At 35.2% G+C, this 18,273-nt stretch overlaps 1 protein-coding gene across 1 annotated transcript; it reads right to left on the bottom strand.

The window, feature by feature from the left end:
- Positions 1–1,798: 1,798 nt before the first annotated feature.
- On the bottom strand, positions 1,799–6,664 carry LOC110615777 (pyruvate dehydrogenase E1 component subunit alpha-1, mitochondrial). The gene is made up of 8 exons (XM_021757872.2): positions 5,815–6,664; positions 5,644–5,723; positions 4,308–4,385; positions 3,568–3,663; positions 3,392–3,463; positions 3,101–3,154; positions 2,874–2,939; positions 1,799–2,265 (listed from the first exon to the last, which is right to left on the bottom strand). The coding sequence occupies exons 1-8, from the start codon at positions 6,512–6,514 to the stop codon at positions 2,221–2,223; spliced, it is 1,191 nt and encodes a 396-aa protein (XP_021613564.1). The 5' UTR covers positions 6,515–6,664; the 3' UTR covers positions 1,799–2,220.
- Positions 6,665–18,273: the final 11,609 nt, after the last annotated feature.

Here is an 18,273-nt window from a genome sequence, read left to right on the forward strand (position 1 = left end):
AGTTTGAATTATTCTTCTTCCTGCTCGGTTCGATTGCTTTTTGTAACATGCTTGGACTATTTGCCAGATTAGCCGATTTCCGTAGATTTTTTTCCCACTATATATTTAATTATTTTTATTTATTTCAATTTTAAATTAAATAATTGTTAACAAAATCAAAGTTACTTTATAAAGAAATTATCACAGAAAAGAAGATTTGATACGAGAAATGATATTAACATTATATTATATTTTAAGTAAACATATATACATTATTTTAAATATTTTTCTCTAATTTAGTCAGAAGCATACTGTTCATATTTTTTCTTAGCAGATTATTAATATTTTTCTCAAAAAAATCATGTTTAAAGAACGTAAAAAGGAAATATATTCATGATTTAAATACCAAATTATTAGATATTAATTGAAAATAAAAATTCACGTGCAGCTGCTAATTGAGATAGCTATTGTGGTTTCAATTTTTTTTTTCCGACTAGGTTTAAATTAGATTTTTTAATTTTAAAGACATTCCAGTATTAATAAAGTAAAGTCCGGTTGAAGTTTTAAATCTAAATAATCATAAAATCCATTTTTAAATGAAAATTCACCATCAAATTATCTATGATCTTTAAAATCCTAGTATTTTAGTGATGAGAAATTTGAATGGAATTTGGCATACAAGTGAACTACACCTCTTGATCTTCTGCTTCTTAGGCAAATTCAAAGCATGGTCCAACTATGTTAACCAGATAATAAAACCATTCCAAAACAGAATGGATTAAACAACAATAAAGCCTTTATTATTATTGTTAAAGGAAAGATGTGAAGAGGAAGAAGAAAAGAGAGACATGGATTATTATAAGTAAATGGGAAAGGTATATTTTTTAATATATTATAGGGATGAGAACACATTATTTTTAGAGTATATTCTTTTAGGTAACATTTTATATGTTATTATAATAATAATAATAATAATTGTCATTTAATCATCCTTTTCGCACTTAACATTATGTTAATCCACATTAAATAGAAAATTTTCATGTAACCAATGAATGTATGGCTAGTTTCCATTTAAAATAAAGAAAATGCAGGAAACGAGATCAAGAATAACACCTTTCTCAATTTAAACTTGTTACTATAGACATGGCAGGTTATGGGTGCGTGAGAGAGAGGTTTTTATGGCAGTTGGTTCTCACGTCCAATGGACTTCACACAATTAGGAGTGCAATCATTAGCATCGTCAAAAGGTGGAAGCTTTCATCTTACCCGACATTTATGTTAAACCCAACACCAATAATTGCATACTGTTTTTATGTTTGTTCTTCTTTCACCAATTTCTCTCATCTATCTTTGTTCTTTTAATCAAATCATTGTATTGTTGCAATTAGAGATTTGATTGGAATCCACATACAATAGCGAACCGACTCTCTTATGTCCCTAAATACATTCACTTTACCAGGTTCCAGCTATCCAGCTTCATCAATGAACATTCCTAAACACTGGTTTTTTATAAAAAAAATTCTCCTAACAAAGTCCCTTATAATCGCTTTCTTGATTTGCAGATAAACTCCCTCAATTTGTGACGGCTCCTGTGCGGCATACTCTTTATCATCAAGAAGCCAGAACAACTGCCATTTAAATGAAAGGAAAACATCCACCAGGCAGGATGTAGGCTGATAAAATGAGATCCATCAAGAAACCCATCTACTGAACAGTTCCATATGTAAAACTCGAAGACAATACCTCATTGCATGTTACAACCGCACGCAGATGCAGATGTTAACTTCCAAAACAACCATAACATAAAGAACGCAGAACAGAATCAAAAAATCAAGCTGCCAGCAACCAAGGCATAAATTTTTTGCTCTCATTCATATATCTGAGAGCTCAGGTGGCCAAGACAGTCCTACTGGCAAAATGATTTATATATTAAAAAAAAACAGCTCATCTAAAGCAGGAGGCAAAAAAAAACTCGTCATATCAATGAATTTTCTTGCATCTCAGAGCACATTGGTGACCTCTTTATATCCAACCGTAGCTTCTTTCAAGAAAAGTACACACAATTCCACCCCACAACTTGAGAAGAATCAGTATTCTATACAAATTGTGAAAACAAAATCTTTTGCCTGCAAGAGATTCCCATCTTTGCTAATATTTATTTGCTATCCTTTTTGGATGATTTTTGCAGCGTAAAAAGGGTTTTGAGGTGGGGTTTGTTCAACACTTTCTGCATATATTCGGTTATGGAAGCACAGCTCTAACTTCTTTCCTATCTGCTCCAAATGCCTGCAATTGAAAATTTGAAAACCACCATTATCAGAAGGAAGATAACAGCTGTGTTAATAAAACAAATCTCCAAAGTGAAATTGAAGGTACAGTTCATGTTTCCAATATAAGAGCAATTTAATAGCGGTAAAACGCAAACATTGGACATAGATAAAATGTTCCCAATATTATTAGGCACATAAATGTCTGATTGAATGAAAAAGGAGATTGTTCAGACCAACATATATATTTTTTTAGTCAACCTTTATATTTCACTTTAAGGCATACCAATTAAAATGGCATCGCGCTCAGGAACACACGCCATCATATAAAACTCGGATAAGATATACATGACTTTCAGTTGATAAGGTTACATTTGACTAACATATGCTATTCAATTTTTCGTCTTCTGCTCTAAAGCAGTTGATTATTAAAACATGGGTGTCTTTGATTCAAAGGATATTCTGATTATCATACATAATAAATTACACTTATCAAATCTCAAATTGTAATGATTGAAGAAACAGAGAGTGAAACTTTAATATTCAGAATTACCCTTAAAGGAAAGAAAATGGAGGAAAAGAAGAAGAGGAAGTAAGAAGAAAAAGATACAAACAAATGTTTAGTACCTCAGTTCCCAGACCTTTCACGTACACATTTGTAAAAAGTTCAGAGGGTTCTGGCATCGGACTTTCCTGTAAACACAAGTTTAAAAGAAGAAAGTAGAGGGAGGATCAGGACCAAGAAGATTCAAGAACACATTAAGCATGCTAGAAAGATGAAAGCTAAAGAAATGTTTCATTCAACAGAAATGAACAAGTAACATTCAGAAGTAAAGCAATATGCAACTTCTTACCTTCGCTTGAGCAATGGCTTGATCTACTTCTTTTCGTATTTCTTTCTCAAAATCCTGAAAAAAAATAGGAAAGTAGTGAACATTAAGTTTCCCAACGTATTTCATTATGAGATCTGCATTCCCAACATTGAAATTCGAAAATCTTCCTTGAGGCATGAAAGAAAGGATAGAGCAAAAAATATTTTGTAAAGTTTACTTCAAGCAACATGCCAAATAGTGCAGAAAAATCATATATGAAAACAAGTTAAATAAATTGCCTTTAGCTTTTAAAAAAAAAAACAAAAAATTTACCTTTAGCTCTTTCTCTGTAGCTAGATCATAAGCTAATATCACTTTTCTTATCCTTTCAATGGGATCACGTTCCTGAAAATCAGGACACGAAGCAACATACATATAGAACATCAAAACTGGTGTGCGAAATTTAATCTCGAGAGTTGTAGACAATAAAAATGTTAAGTAGAACTAACCTGTCTCACGCCACTAATCTCATCACGAGTACGGTAGGTACTTCCAGGATCAGACATGGAGTGACCATGATATCTGTAGGTATCCATTTCAAGTATCTGACACCAGCATCAAACATTAAAGTAAACAAATCAATTTATACACAATAAGTAGGAAAACCCTTCGACCCATCAAGCAATTAGATTAATATTTTAGCATACTATTATTCTAATACCAGCATTAATCCAATGAGAATTTTGTGAAATCACATACATATTGTCCATCTAAACAGATGCCATGATATAGCACTTCCCATGAGATTCATGTAAGTTTGTCACATTTGGATTAAAGGATTTCAAATTAAGGCATTTGGATGTGATTAGATTAATAAATGTGAATGGGGACGCATTTCATATGGATTTCAAATTACACATTTCTATGAGTATCTCAATCTTTTAAACTAGTCCAACTTTAATGCCTTTAATCAATCAACCAATTATAACATGATGTTCCCTTCAACCCTTAGCTTTCTTAGGGGGAGGAATTTCATCCCGTATGTTTTATTAAACTTAGCTAGGATAATGAATTATCCCCTCATGTAGATGAGGGAGAAAAAACCATTCAGGCGAGGCAGTGACTTCAATGTTGAATTCTGCAATACTTCATAGTCTAGTTTGGCATGTACTATAATGCAAAGAATACCAAAAATAGATTGCATGCTTAGAATCATTCATTAAACACATTTGCACAGAGTAAAACTCACAATTGGCCCATTCCTTAAGACATGCTCCTTGGCGAATTTGCATGCTTGTTTCACAGCAAGAGCATCCATGCCATCCACCTGTTCAAAAAGTGAAAGAAAGAAAAGAAACATGTTAAAATCCATTTTAGTTAAACATGTCATCATAAAGAAAAAGAAAAACACCTTACTAGATGGAACTCCAGAGAACACATTGTAGTTATGAAATATAAATCATTTTTCCGAACAGGGAGGGCAAATCCTATGCTCTTTAGTACCAAAATTTTACAACACAAAAAAATTGGAGACCATATACTGGCAGAAACAAACCCATAGCAACAGTAACAAATATTATATTTGAAGTCCATCATAATAAGGCCACAGCAAGCAGATCCAATGCACAAGTCACTCAACATTCTGATTGGTTAATATTGTCAGCTTTCTTTACAGATGATTCTTAAAAGTTGAAGACATCATTTTGCAAAATCTTTATGGGTCATGAGAAAGCCTTTAATTGAATAGATTTTTAACTATTGCATAAAATTAACCCAGCAACTCAACTGAGTAGAGGTTAATTTAATAAATGCCAAGCAAAGAAGAATATGAATGCAGCTGGTCAAACTTCCCAAAACCATATTGACCTTAAAAACTCACTTCACAACCATTCTACAGGAACCAATCAGAAAAGATACAGTTAACCTTTTTTCAACATGTAAGATTTACAATACATGAGTTGCTATCCAAAAGTAAACCTCATGGATAGTTGCAAGCTAACTGTTGCAACTTGAGCTAGGTCTGCACATTTTTCAATAACTTCCATCTGGTGTATAAGATAGAAGGGGTTGGGATAATGGAGGGGTATGCCTGGTTTTGTAATGTTTAGCTGGCCCACTTTTATAATCCCCCCCTCCCCACCCCCAGGATAGTTCAACCAACGGCAACTAGAAAAGGAATATGATGCTTTAACCAACAAGTTTTATGCAGTAAAGGAACAGGATGTGGAAATGGAAAATTTTAGCACAAAGGGTTAACATAGTACCAACAGCCCATAGTAAAAATATCACATTAGGTACGATAAATAGAAAGCACAAGAAAGACATTATGTGTACATGATTTTTGTTCTTTTTTTTTTTTTTTTTTTGGGGGGAGGAGAGAGAGAGAGAGAGTTCAGCTAAATTAAGATAATCGAAACCACAACTAATGAGCATTTACAACCGCTTGCCAAAAGAAAAAGTCAATGACAAACACCATCTTTTAACTTTATAGAAAGGAAAAAAAAAATTCAATTCAATCCAGAGTTACAACAAACCAGGCAAATTTGAAAAAGGAAAAGAGGGGGGGGGGGGTCATTCAATCTAACCTTCAGGCCAGGAACGTAATCCCCACGCTTGTAGTAAGCGGGACTCTTAGCGGCTCTCCACTCCGCCGTCCCCATACCATCTGCGCATACAACCACCAATTGAAACCGCTTAGAAATCACGCAACCTAACTATAATTAAAGGAAAAAAAAATGGAAGATTCCAGTTCTTACAGTGATTGTTCTCGCAGACCAAAATGACAGGCAGATCCCAAAGAGCAGAAATATTAAGCGCCTCGAACAACTGCCCTTGATTGGCGGCACCATCTCCGTATAAAGCAAACGTCACAGTCTCGTCCTTGGAATACTTCTGGGCGAATGCCAATCCACATCCTAGTGGAACCTGAGCTCCCACGATCCCGTGTCCTCCATAAAACCCTGCTTCCTTCTTGTAGAAATGCATTGACCCACCCTTCCCTTTCGAACACCCAGCCTGGCGTCCCATGAGCTCCGCAAAGACCTCCAGGAGTGTCCCACCGCGGCCGACGAAAGTGCAGTGGTCCCGGTATGCTGTTATGATGCTATCCTTTTTAGTTATAGCAGCTTCCATCCCAACAGCCACAGCTTCCTGGCCGTCGTAGAGGTGACAGAACCCGCGGATAAGCTTGGCCTTGTAGAGAGAGTCGGCGGCGATCTCCATCCGGCGCATCATAGCCATGTCCTTGAAGAAAGAAATGAGCTCTTGGGGAGTAGTCTCAACGGAGCGGGAAGGAGGCTCGCATTTGTGAGAAGTGAAAGGTACGGAAGTCTCGATAGTGAGGGGGTCGGTGGAGGTGGAGATCGGACGGCGGAAAGAATCCGAGGTGGAAAAGACGGTGGTGAGGGGTTTTAGGAGATTGGACCTAGAAGAGGAAGTGAATTTTGCTAAAGCCATAGCGAGTAGCAAATGAGGTGTGATCGGTGACTGGGGTTTGGATTTGGGTGGGAGAGAAGGCGGAGGAGGGGTTTGGTAAGAGAGGAGAAAAGTATAGAATGGCTGAGTTGGGTATGAAGGGTCGGTTAATTATTTGCGCTGGAAAGTATTATTATTTTTTAAAAAAAATTCTGGGAATAATCGACTGGGAATCGTACCTGCCTTCTTAATTTAACTCGTGATTCCTGGTTGGTTGCGCCTGGAACCGAAGCCATCAACTGCTTCCCACCCTTTTTTTTCCCACCAATTCTTTTTCAAGAGAATTACTAGCAGGCTGTTAAAGTTTTTGAAAATTTATTAATTTATTCTCATTTCAAAATTATTCTTCGATTAAAATATTTTTATATTATATAAAATCAAAATTTTTATTTTTTATTAAATAAATTATTAATCAATTTATTTTAATTTAATAAAAAATTAAATTAAATATTTAAAATTATAAAGATTAAATAATATATAATTAAATTATATAAATTAAATAAATTTATAATAAGTATTAAATTTTTTATAGAGAAATTAAAATTTTATATTTTATAAAATATAAAAATATTTTAATTAAATAATTTTAAAATGTTGTTGAATTAATTAATTTTATAAAAATTGAGAGATTTAATAATAAATTTTTTTAATAAAACTTCCGCAGCTTACAGAAGCATTGCTTTTCCTTTGGAACATTAAGATGATATATTAAATAATATAATTTTTACATAAAATATTTTATATTTTATCTGTTTCATAATTTTTGTATATTTTACTTTTTATACATATTAAAAAAATATAATTTTTTATTAATTTTATAATTATATCCATTTTAAATATATAAAATTTTATTAAATATTAAAAAATATCTTTAAAAAAATATTAAAAATTAAATAAAATTATAATAGTCAATTTATACGTTATTATAATTTTAAAAAATATATACAATAACTTTAAGACAATTTAAAAAAATGGATAAAAATTATAAAGGGTAATTTACGATTTAGTTCTTGGGTATTACCATTATTAACAAGTCAGTCCCTGTATTTTTAGAAACCTATTAAAACGTCCTTATATTTTATTTTCGTCAACGAAATAGTCCTTCCGTCCTATTTTCTGTTAAAATTAGATAAAGGAGGAGAGAGAAAATTTTTAAAATCCAATTTTACTCTCCCTATGTTGAATTAATTAATTTTATAAAAATTGAGAGATTTAATAATAAATGTTTTTTTAATAAAACTTCCCCAGCTTACAGAAGCATTGCTTTTCCTTTGGAACATTAAGATGATATATTAAATAATATAATTTTTACATAAAATATTTTATATTTTATCTGTTTCATAATTTTTGTATATTTTACTTTTTATACATATTAAAAAAATATAATTTTTTTATTAATTTTATAATTATATCCATCTTAAATATATAAAATTTTATTAAATATTAAAAAATATCTTTAAAAAATTATTAAAAATTAAATAAAATTATAATAGTCAATTTATACGTTATTATAATTTAAAAAAATATATACAATAACTTTAAGACAATTTAAAAAAAGGATAAAAATTATAAAGGGTAATTTACGATTTAGTCTCTGGATATTACCATTATTAACAAGTCAGTCCCTGTATTTTTAGAAACCTATTAAAACGTCCTTATGTTTTATTTTCGTCAACGAAATAGTCCTTCCGTCCTATTTTCTGTTAAAATTAGATAAAGGAGGAGAGAGAAAATTTTTAAAATCCAATTTTACCCTCAAATAAAACCATTTATTTAGTCCTTGTATATTACAATTATTAACAAGTTAGTCCTTACATTTTCAAAAATCTATTAAAATATTTTTATCTTTTTTCATATCTATTAAAACGTCCTTATCTTTTTTTATGTCAACTAAATAGTCCCTATCTTTTCTCAGATCTATTAAAACGTCCTTATCGTTTCTTTTTGTCAACGAAATAGTCCCTGTCTTTTTTTTCGTCCTCCTCCTCCTCCTCCTCCTCCGAAAAAGAAGAAGAAGAAAAAGAAGAAGAAGAAGAAGAGAAAGAAGAAGAAGAAGAAGAAGGAGAAGAAGAAGAAGAAGAAGAAGAAGAATGAGAAGAAGAAGAAGAAGAATGAGAAGAAGAAGAAGCAAAAGAAGAAGAAGGAGAAGAAGCAGAAGAAGAAGGAGAAGAAGGAGAAGAAGCAGAAGAAGAAGGAGAAGAAGAAGAAGCAGAAGAAGCAGAAGAAGAATTGATGAAGAAGAAAAGGAAGGAGGAGGAGAAGGAGAAAAATAATGGGGGGTAATATAGTCTTTTACTATATTTTTAACGGCAAAAATAGACAGAAGGACTATTTCGTTGACGGAGAGAAAACATAAGGACGTTTTAATAGGTTTCTAAAAATACAGGGACTGACTTGTTAATAATGGTAATACTCAGGGACTAAATCGTAAATTATCCAATTATAAAAGAAAAAGTAACATTTAAAGTGTTAAAAAAATAATTATTGAAAGTTTTTATTAAAAATTGCATTATTTTTATGAAAAATGATAAAATTATTAAAAACATAATATTATATATAAAATCTAAGAAAAATTATAAATTTAATTTGTTTACATATGAATTCAAAAGTGATGCAGTCACATCCTAATGAAAATGTTCTTTTTTATGTTTCTAATACAATGTAGTGAGATTTTTTTTTTTTTTTGAAGATAAAATTATTGTGTTTAATATTGTTGTACTTGTTGGTGTTTTAATTATAAAGTGTGGTGCATTAATGGAAAGTAATTTTAAAATTAACGTGAATTTTTTTTTTTTTTGAAAGGTCTAGAGAAGATTTAAGAATTTTATAAAGAATTAATTTAATTTATTTTAATCTAAATAATTCAATTTTTAAAAATAATTTAATTAATTTTTTCAAAAAGAAAACGAATCATAAGATAGTGAAATTTCTATAGCTCGATCCTGCAAGGCCTAACTCTTAAATGGAGATAGATGGTTTATTTGGAAACAGCTCTAACTCTCAAATGGTAGCTACACCTACTCAGAAAAAAAATAGTAGCTACACTAACCCTATCGTTTATTATTATTATTATTATTTTTACCTGATAACTAACCAATGCGAACCCAGTTAGATTTCTGAAAAATTATTTATTATGAATTTTATAATTAGATAATTTTATTTAGTTAAAAGTTTAAGTTTTTTTTTTTTAATAACATCACCTAATTAATTATAATATTCAATATAAAAACTTTAAAAAAATATGGAGGGCATTAATAGATGTTCACGTTTTGTTAAATTACACTTGTATTGAGGGCTTTTGTTCATATATTATTAATAAAATATATGATCTTTTAATTTAAATTTTATATTAAAATTAAATATATTTTGTATATATTATATGTAATATTAAATATATTATATTGAATAAATATTTACTGTAAATAAATTTTTATTATACAAAACATCAAATATAAATAATATATATTAAAATATTTTACTAAATGTTTATATTCAATATCATAAATTATAGGTATATTTTTTATATTTGAAAAATTTTACTTTTTAAATAAAATGAAATATTATATGTTTTAAATTTATATTTATATTTAAATTTTTATTAATATTTATAATACTATTTTAAAGTGAAAATAAGGGGCGAATAATGAAATTAATAAAAAATAATATTGTTATAATGAAAATGTGTATTTAAAAACTATTTTATTATTCAAATAGAATTTTAGAGACTATATTTTAATTTATTATTAATTTATAGAGATTCAATTTAATTTTTTAGCTATAATTCCAAAATTCAAGATATTGAATATAAAATGTAGATTATCATAAATATTTGAATTATTTTGTCCAACACCCCTTAAAAATATCATTTCAATGCCACATCAGCAAAACATAAAACTGTATTACTGAAAAAGTATTATTTTATTAACATTGCATTATTTTATAATATCATTTTATTATAAAATAAATCATAGACTTTAAAATAAAAATAAATGAAAATATAAGTTTGAAGATTTGTATATTTGATATTATTTATGTTGATTTGTTGAGATGTTGATGGACTTTGAGTTGATAGAAGCTTGAATCATTTGATGGAAACACACATGATGTGAGGGAAAATGGCGTGGTTCAAATTCCTTCATAAAATCAACGATCTATTCAAAACAATTGGAAAATTGATTTTGATATCAAAATTGAGTGAAATGCTTGTTAACCAGGCACTCTAACAAATGTTCAAGTTGATTCTTTTATTTTTTTATTTTTTATCAAGTAAGAGTTTGCATTAAAGTAACCCAAAAATAAGTTTACAATTAGCTGGACGAGATGGATGTCCAAATGTGAACATTTTAGCAGCGACTCGATCCAACAAATTGAACGTTGATTTAAAAATTTATTTTTATAGAGTTATTGTAGACAATTTTTGATGTGTTTTTTTTCTTAGAAATACACTATCACCATTATTAATTTTCAAACGGACGTCGTTAAATGAAGATAATAATTATTTGAGAAATTTCGAAAAATCACCACTCGAAATTTATTAATTTTAAAATTCTCTAAAGCCTATAAAAACCTCCCTTCGAATATTTTGAATGAATTTGGAATTTCAAAGCTCAGTGCTCTGATGCAAAGATTCACTAACTTCCATCAGCTTCGATGGCAGCAAGATACGGGCAGAGCAAAAAATGTAAATCCCTAAACACACATCAACAAACACTCCCAAACTAGTTATTGACAATTGAAAACAAAAATCAAAATAAAATAAAAGTATAAACTATTGACACAAAAAAAAAATGATCAGACGCCTTTCACTTGCAGGCGGCGGAGTCCAATATCAACAATTACACAGCTCTTTTTGTCGCACCCTCTCTATCACCAATCTTTTTTTTGTTAGAGATCGACTTAATTTTTCCGCTTAAGTTCATTCATTCCATTTTTACTTGATTCAATAGAATTTATTTTTGAAAATTTACTATTTAGTTCTGATAATCTGAGATCCAGAAAATAGGGTTTACAAAGGGTTCTGTAAGTTTAGAAAAACTTCGTCCTAGAGGAGGATGCCCCTCCCCCTTTTATTAATTTCTTTTGCCTGCTAGTGAAGTGTAACAAACTTCTCGTCATTGGGCCACCTGTGTCTGCCATGTTGATATAAACGTACAAGAATATCAGATCTGCTCCATGCGTAACGGCCATTTAATTCTCCCTCGGTGCGCATGCGCATGCGGATGGACCCACCAGGCAGACGGGCTGGCCACCTTCCTTCCTCCGGGCTGGGCTGGTAGAGGAGATCAAGACTGAGCCCAGAGGAGATCTGATCATTGGGCTGAAAAGGCTGGGCCGGTCTGATTGAGAAATCTAGGTGGACCCCGGTCTTAAGGCTAAGCGGACTGGACTTGATTCATGCGAGAGACTTGAGGGCCTCTAAGTAATGGGCTGTCGTCATAGGCCTGGCTCCAGACCGGGATGGAGAAATCCAGTGGTCATCAAGTTCTATTTTATGAAAAAACTCATTAGCTGGCTTCTTTATTTTGAAAAGTATATTAAAATATTTCTATCTTTTTAAAAAGTTTACTAATTAGTCTCTATTAATTTTAGTTATTAAGTATTGCAAGAAAATCTAAAATGTTATCGATATGAATAGATTAATTTTTAATCAAATACTAAAATATATAACTAAAATTAACAGAGTGATTAATTAGTAGATTTTTTAAAATATCAGGATGTTTCAAGGTATTTTTTAAAATTGAAAGATAAACTAATGAGTTTTTTCATAACGCATAAACTAAATAATAATATCCTTAAAACGTGTAGAAATTAAATAGATAAGTCTCTCTGCAATGGAAAAGCCGCTCTCTCTGTCGCTTGACCTTGCTGTTGGGTTGCCAGTCATCCACTATTCCAAGAAGGCATGACTGAAGGATGGGTCTTGCGAGCACCAGAATGTAGCGGAAGAGCATTCACGTGAAAGTTCACTTGAGGATCTCTCTATCAAACGGAAGGTATCCTTTCGAGACGTATTACAGCCTTCGATTTCGCTAGATTTGTGCATGGGCTAGGTCGAGTGTGAAGCTAATGTGTTCTCCAATAATGAATCGGACACTGATGATGAAGACTTGGATGATCCTAAATGCCCGACCATACGGGTGATGTGGGTAGAGAAGAGGACCCTTTGGGCTTCATGGCGATGTATGCTAATCATCAAAGTGTTGGGTCGATCAGTTGGATTTGCTTATTTGCAGAAGCGTTTGGTGCAGGTATAGGGTCTCAAATCTGCTATTGATTTTGTTGATTTGATGAATGGTTTTTTTCTAGTTCGTTCTTCTAATATGTCGGAATATGAACATGTGTTGAATGCTGGTCCCTAGATGGTTGCGGGTCATTATGTGGTTTTGTGAGAATGGACTCCTAATTTTGATCCAAAAACTGCTTCTGTCACAATGGCTATAGTATGGATTTGTTTGCCAATCTACCAATTGAGTATTTTGCTGCTTCTTTTTTTATAAGAATTGGAAGTAAGGTTGGTCATTTTGTTCGGGTGGATGAGAATACTCTTAATGCTAGCAGAGGCAAGTTTACAAGAGTTTGTGCAGAAGTGGACTTGAATAAACCCCTTCTGTCAAAATTTAGATTGAGGCAGCATGTTCGACGTATTGAATATGAAGGCCTTCACCAAATTTATTTTCATTGTGGGTGTTTTGGCCATCGTCTTAAAGGATGTCTTGAGGTTATTATTGCCCAAAAGGAAAGTGGTGTGGGGAATGGTACTGTGAATCAGAATTCAACTAGGGTTGAGGGGGAGGTGGCTAGTGATTCTCATAACGAGGCCCTAATGAGGTTGTCCCTGAGGTAGTGGCTAGGTTTGGACCCTGGATGAATACCAAAAATCAAGTGAGAAGACAAAATTTAGTGGGGCAATTTTCTGGGAAACGGGTTGGTAATGATGGTGGTCTGGATAAGGGTAAGGCAGGAGTTCCTACTGTAACTAAGCCTCCTCTTTTGGGTTCTCAGTTTTGGGTGCTAGAAGGAGAAACCTTGGAGTCAGTTGAGTTGGTTGTGGTTCTTGTAGATTCTACTATGCCTGTAACGACCCGAAAACCGAACTGCTACCAGCGCTAGGGTTCAGATCGACTTAAGATCGCCGGAGCCCGTAGCAAGCCTACTATACATTTTGTTACACCTGATAAAATCCCATACATGATCACGCAAAAACAAAAACTTAAACATCCCATGAACTAAGGCTCGACCTGTGCATGCATTAAAGCTGAAAACATAAACTCATACTAGAGCCCTCATCAAACGCTCCAGTATGGTAAACATCACATGTCTCAAGCTTAGTTCAAACATAACTCATACTTAAAACTGTTACATAAGAATCATGTAAACAGGGATTACAAGGACAAAAACTAGGGCAAAGCACAATTCTACAACCATAAAATAATACATGTCCACATCTATACTATTACAAGGGACTATACCAGTAACTCAGCCGACTCTCTCGAGCTAACTCTGATCCTACAAACCTGGAGTTAGGGGAAAGGGATAAGCTACAAGAGCCTGGTGGGCAGAATATAAAAACAGTTTAATAAACATATGATCGAATGAAATGCGTCACTACACAAACAATTCACATTGAGATGGATTTGACACCAGTAACCCTCTACAAATTCCAATAGTGCCCGGCCCACGATGGGTGCTGTAACGACCCGGAAATCCGACCCGTTACCGGCGCTAGGATCCAGATCGGCTTAAGGCCGCCGGGACCCGTAGCAAGCCTACATACCTCCTGTAAACCTGTGGAATCCCATACATAACAACATATACATGATCTGTAAAAATTTTTCTTTTCTCTTATCCAAGCAAAACCTGTGCATGCACAAAATCACACATAAACCCCACACTGGAGTCCTCATCAAATACTCCAATGGGGTATCATCATCATACATATCAGCTTGGATAATCATGGTCCTTAACATCATTACTCATTAAACACTCTGTACATAATGGGGATTCACACACCTCTAGGTCAAGCACTACTATAATCCTCAATACATCATCAAATCATTCATTACATTACATGGTCATAAATACTCATTACATCATGTTAATGTCCACTTCTATCTATTACAACATACATGACTTAACTTCACTCTAGCCGACTTCCTGATCTATCCTGTACCTGCAACTCTGGGGATAAAGGGAGTGGGGTGAGCTACTAGAGCCCAGTGAGTAGAATAATAAAACGTCAATTTAAATCATGCTTTCATGTATGCGCCATAACACAAACATTTCACAACAAGGATGAACTTGTCACCATTTAGCCCCTATCTTTCTTACTTATACATGCCGGGGGCGTAGAGCCGTAGCAGGCACACCCGGACTTCCATAATCTGTCATAGTGCCAGGGGCGTAGAGCCGTAGCAGGCACACCTGGACTCACATAGGCTATCATGACATACAAGGGCTAATGGATCATTCAACATTCATCCACATCAACAACAAAGTATGAAATGCAACATATTCGTGAATTCTAATGCAAACAACCTAATATATCTCATGGCATTCATGATGCGTGAATCGTGCTAAAACATTTCATTAATTTGCTTTAAAACTTAAAGTTTATCCCACTCACCTCTGGCTAGCTCTGAAGAGACTCTGAAGCAGCTGGCTCACTGCTGGGGGTCTCGGTTCCTCGGGTCCGAACCTACACAGGTGGACTCAAATGAGGGACCAAACATACATGAGTATGACTCTAAAATACTCCCCAAAAACCCCCTAAAACATCCTGAAAACATCACATGAAAACATGCAAGAAATGGCTGAACAGGGCACTTTCGGCGGCCGAAAGTCCCTCTGCAGCCGAAAGTCATGCGGGTTCGGCGGCACTTTCGGCGGCCGAACCTCCCAGACAGAGACGAAACTTGAGTTTCGGGGGCAGACTTCGGCAGCCGAAACTGCCTCCACAAGGGGGTTCGGCGGCCGAAAGTCACTTCGGCGGCCGAACCTGAGTTTCTGCCGAAAGGCAGAAACTTGGCTCCCTTGTGTCCACAGCCTCCAAAACGCCTCAAAACATGCATAAACTTGTTTCTACACATGCATACACATCATTCATCACACCTAGGGGTCTCAACTATAATATACCCCAACTACAACACATTTTCAGCATACATTGTTCAAATCACAACCTAGACCCATAAACCTAACAACAAGCCTAAACATGCATTCTACCCCATCAACTTGCATAAAACTTCCATAAAACATAAAAGAAGCATAGATCGAAGCTTACCTCTTGAAGATCGAGAGGAAGAACGACCCTAGCTCGGAAAATGGAGGGATTTAGCTCCAAGACTTCCAAGCTCCAAACTTGCTTAAAAACACTCAAAAACTTTTGTGGAACCTTAAAACTCAAAGAAAATGGTGGGGATTGAAGGAAAAACACAAGATTTGGGAGAGGGAGGTCGGAAGCTTGCTGTGGCTGAAAATGGGAGAAAACTCTCCCATTTCGGCTAAGTGCCCCTTTTATAGGTGGCTGGCCAGGCCACGTTCGGGGGCCGAAAGTGCCTCCGCATGCATGCAAGGTTCGGCGGCCGAACTTGGAGTTCGGCGGCCGAACCTGCATTTCCCTCACTCAAAATTTTCGGGCGCCTAAAGTCCCTCCGAAAGCATGCATGTTCGGCGGCCGAACTTCGGAGTTCGGCGGCCGAACCTGGGTTTTCCTCTCAAAGATTTTTCATGCAAAAACTCATTTAATTTCTTACTTAAAAACATGAAATACATGAAAACATTTCATAAAATCATAGTTTTACCCTTCTAGAGGTTTCCGACATCCGAGGTCCCACCGGACGGTAGGGATTCCGATACCGGAGTCTAGCCGGGTATTACATTCTCCCCCCCTTAAGAACATTCGTCCCCGAATGTTCCTCAACTAACATACAAAGCATGGCATCAATCATAACATACAACATAGCATACAATATATCATACATGCAACACATAGAACAACTAACACTCACCTCAAAATAGATGGGGGTATTGCTGGAGCATGGACTCCCATGTCTCCCAGGTGCATTCTTCAATATTGTGGTGGTTCCAAAGGACTTTCACCATCAGGATTTCCTTGTTCCTCAGCTTTCTGATCTGAGTGTCTAGGATCCGCACTGGCTATTCTACATAGGTGAGATCCTCATGGATCTCCATATCAGGCTCACTAAGAACCTTTCCAGGATCCGACACGAACTTCCGTAACAGAGAAACATGGAAAACCGGATGGATTCTCTCCATCGAAGCAGGCAAGTCTAGCTTGTACGACACATTACCGACCCTCTGAAGAACCTCGAAAGGACCGATGTACCGTGGAGCTAACTTACCCTTCTTCCCGAACCGAACCACTCCTTTCATAGGAGACACCTTGAGCAAAACCAAATCCCCCTCCTGAAACTCTAGCTGTCTTCTGCGGGTATCTGCATAACTCTTCTGCCGACTAGCAGCAGTCTTGATCCTCTCTCTGATTATGGGTACCACCCTGCTGGTAAGCTCTACTAACTCCGGACCCGCAAGAGTCCTCTCTCCTACTTCCTCCCAGCAGATAGGTGATCTGCACTTCCTCCCATACAAAGCTTCATATGGAGCCATCCCTATGCTAGCATGATAGCTGTTATTGTAGGCAAACTCCACCAAAGGTAGATGCTGCCTCCAAGAACCGCCAAAATCTAGCACACACATTCTGAGCATATCCTCTATTGTCTGGATGGTCCTCTCTGACTGTCCGTCTGTCTGTGGATGGAAGGCAGTACTGAAGTCTAATCTGGTACCCATGGCATCCTGCAGACTCCGCCAAAACCTAGAGGTGAACTGGGGCCCTCTATCTGACACTATAGAAACGGGAACCCCATGCAGTCTGACAATCTCGTTTACATATACCTGCGCTAACTTGTCCACAGAATAGCCACTCCTGACAGGGATGAAGTGAGCAGATTTGGTGAGTCTGTCCACAATCACCCATATGGAGTCCAATCTGTTGGACGCTGCCGGTAATCCCACTACGAAGTCCATAGCTATATTCTCTCATTTCCACTCTGGAATAGGTAGCGGGTTAAGCATTCCAGCCGGCTTCTGATGTTCCAGCTTCACCCTCTGACATACTTCGCAGGCGGACACAAACTGTGCCACTTCTTTCTTCATCGCTGGCCACCAATAAACCTTCTTTAAATCTTGATACATCTTGGTGGCTCCGGGGTGAATGCTGTATCTTGCATTATGAGCTTCTCTCATAATGTCTCCCTTAAGCCCTACGTCATCTGGTACACATAATCTGCTCCCATAGCGGAGGATCCCCTTACTGTCAAACCTGAACTCACTATCTTTGCCTGACTGAACAGTCCTGGCAATCTTTACTAACTCTGGGTCCTCATGCTGTTTCTGAGCCACCTGCTCCAGAAACACGGGTGTCACTCTCATCTGTGCAATCAAAGCACCTGTACCAGACAACTCTAACTGTAGACCCTCATTAATGAGCTTGTAAAACTCCTTCACCACCGGTCTCCTCTCTGCCGTGATGTGGGATAAACTGCCAAGTGATTTCCGGCTTAGGGCGTCTGCCACAACATTTGCCTTACCCGGATGGTACTGAATCTTGCAATCACAGTCACTCAGCAGTTCTACCCATCTCCTCTGTCTCAAATTCAAATCTCTCTGACTCAAGATGTGCTGCAGGCTCTTATGATCTGTGAAGATCTCACATTTTACCCCAT

This window comes from Manihot esculenta, chromosome 5 (genome assembly GCF_001659605.2).
Source record: "Manihot esculenta cultivar AM560-2 chromosome 5, M.esculenta_v8, whole genome shotgun sequence".
Lineage (NCBI taxonomy): Eukaryota > Viridiplantae > Streptophyta > Magnoliopsida > Malpighiales > Euphorbiaceae > Manihot > Manihot esculenta.

Coding starts and splice junctions, on each gene's coding strand:
- LOC110615777 (XM_021757872.2), bottom strand. CDS start 6,514: ATGGCTTTAGCAAAATTCACTTCCTCTTCTAGGTCCAATCTCCTAAAA. Junction 4,386..5,643: donor ATTACGTTCCTGGCCTGAAG/GTTAGATTGAAT, acceptor CTTTTTGAACAG/GTGGATGGCATGGATGCTCT. Junction 2,266..2,873: donor TGAAAGGTCTGGGAACTGAG/GTACTAAACATT, acceptor TTTCAATTGCAG/GCATTTGGAGCAGATAGGAA.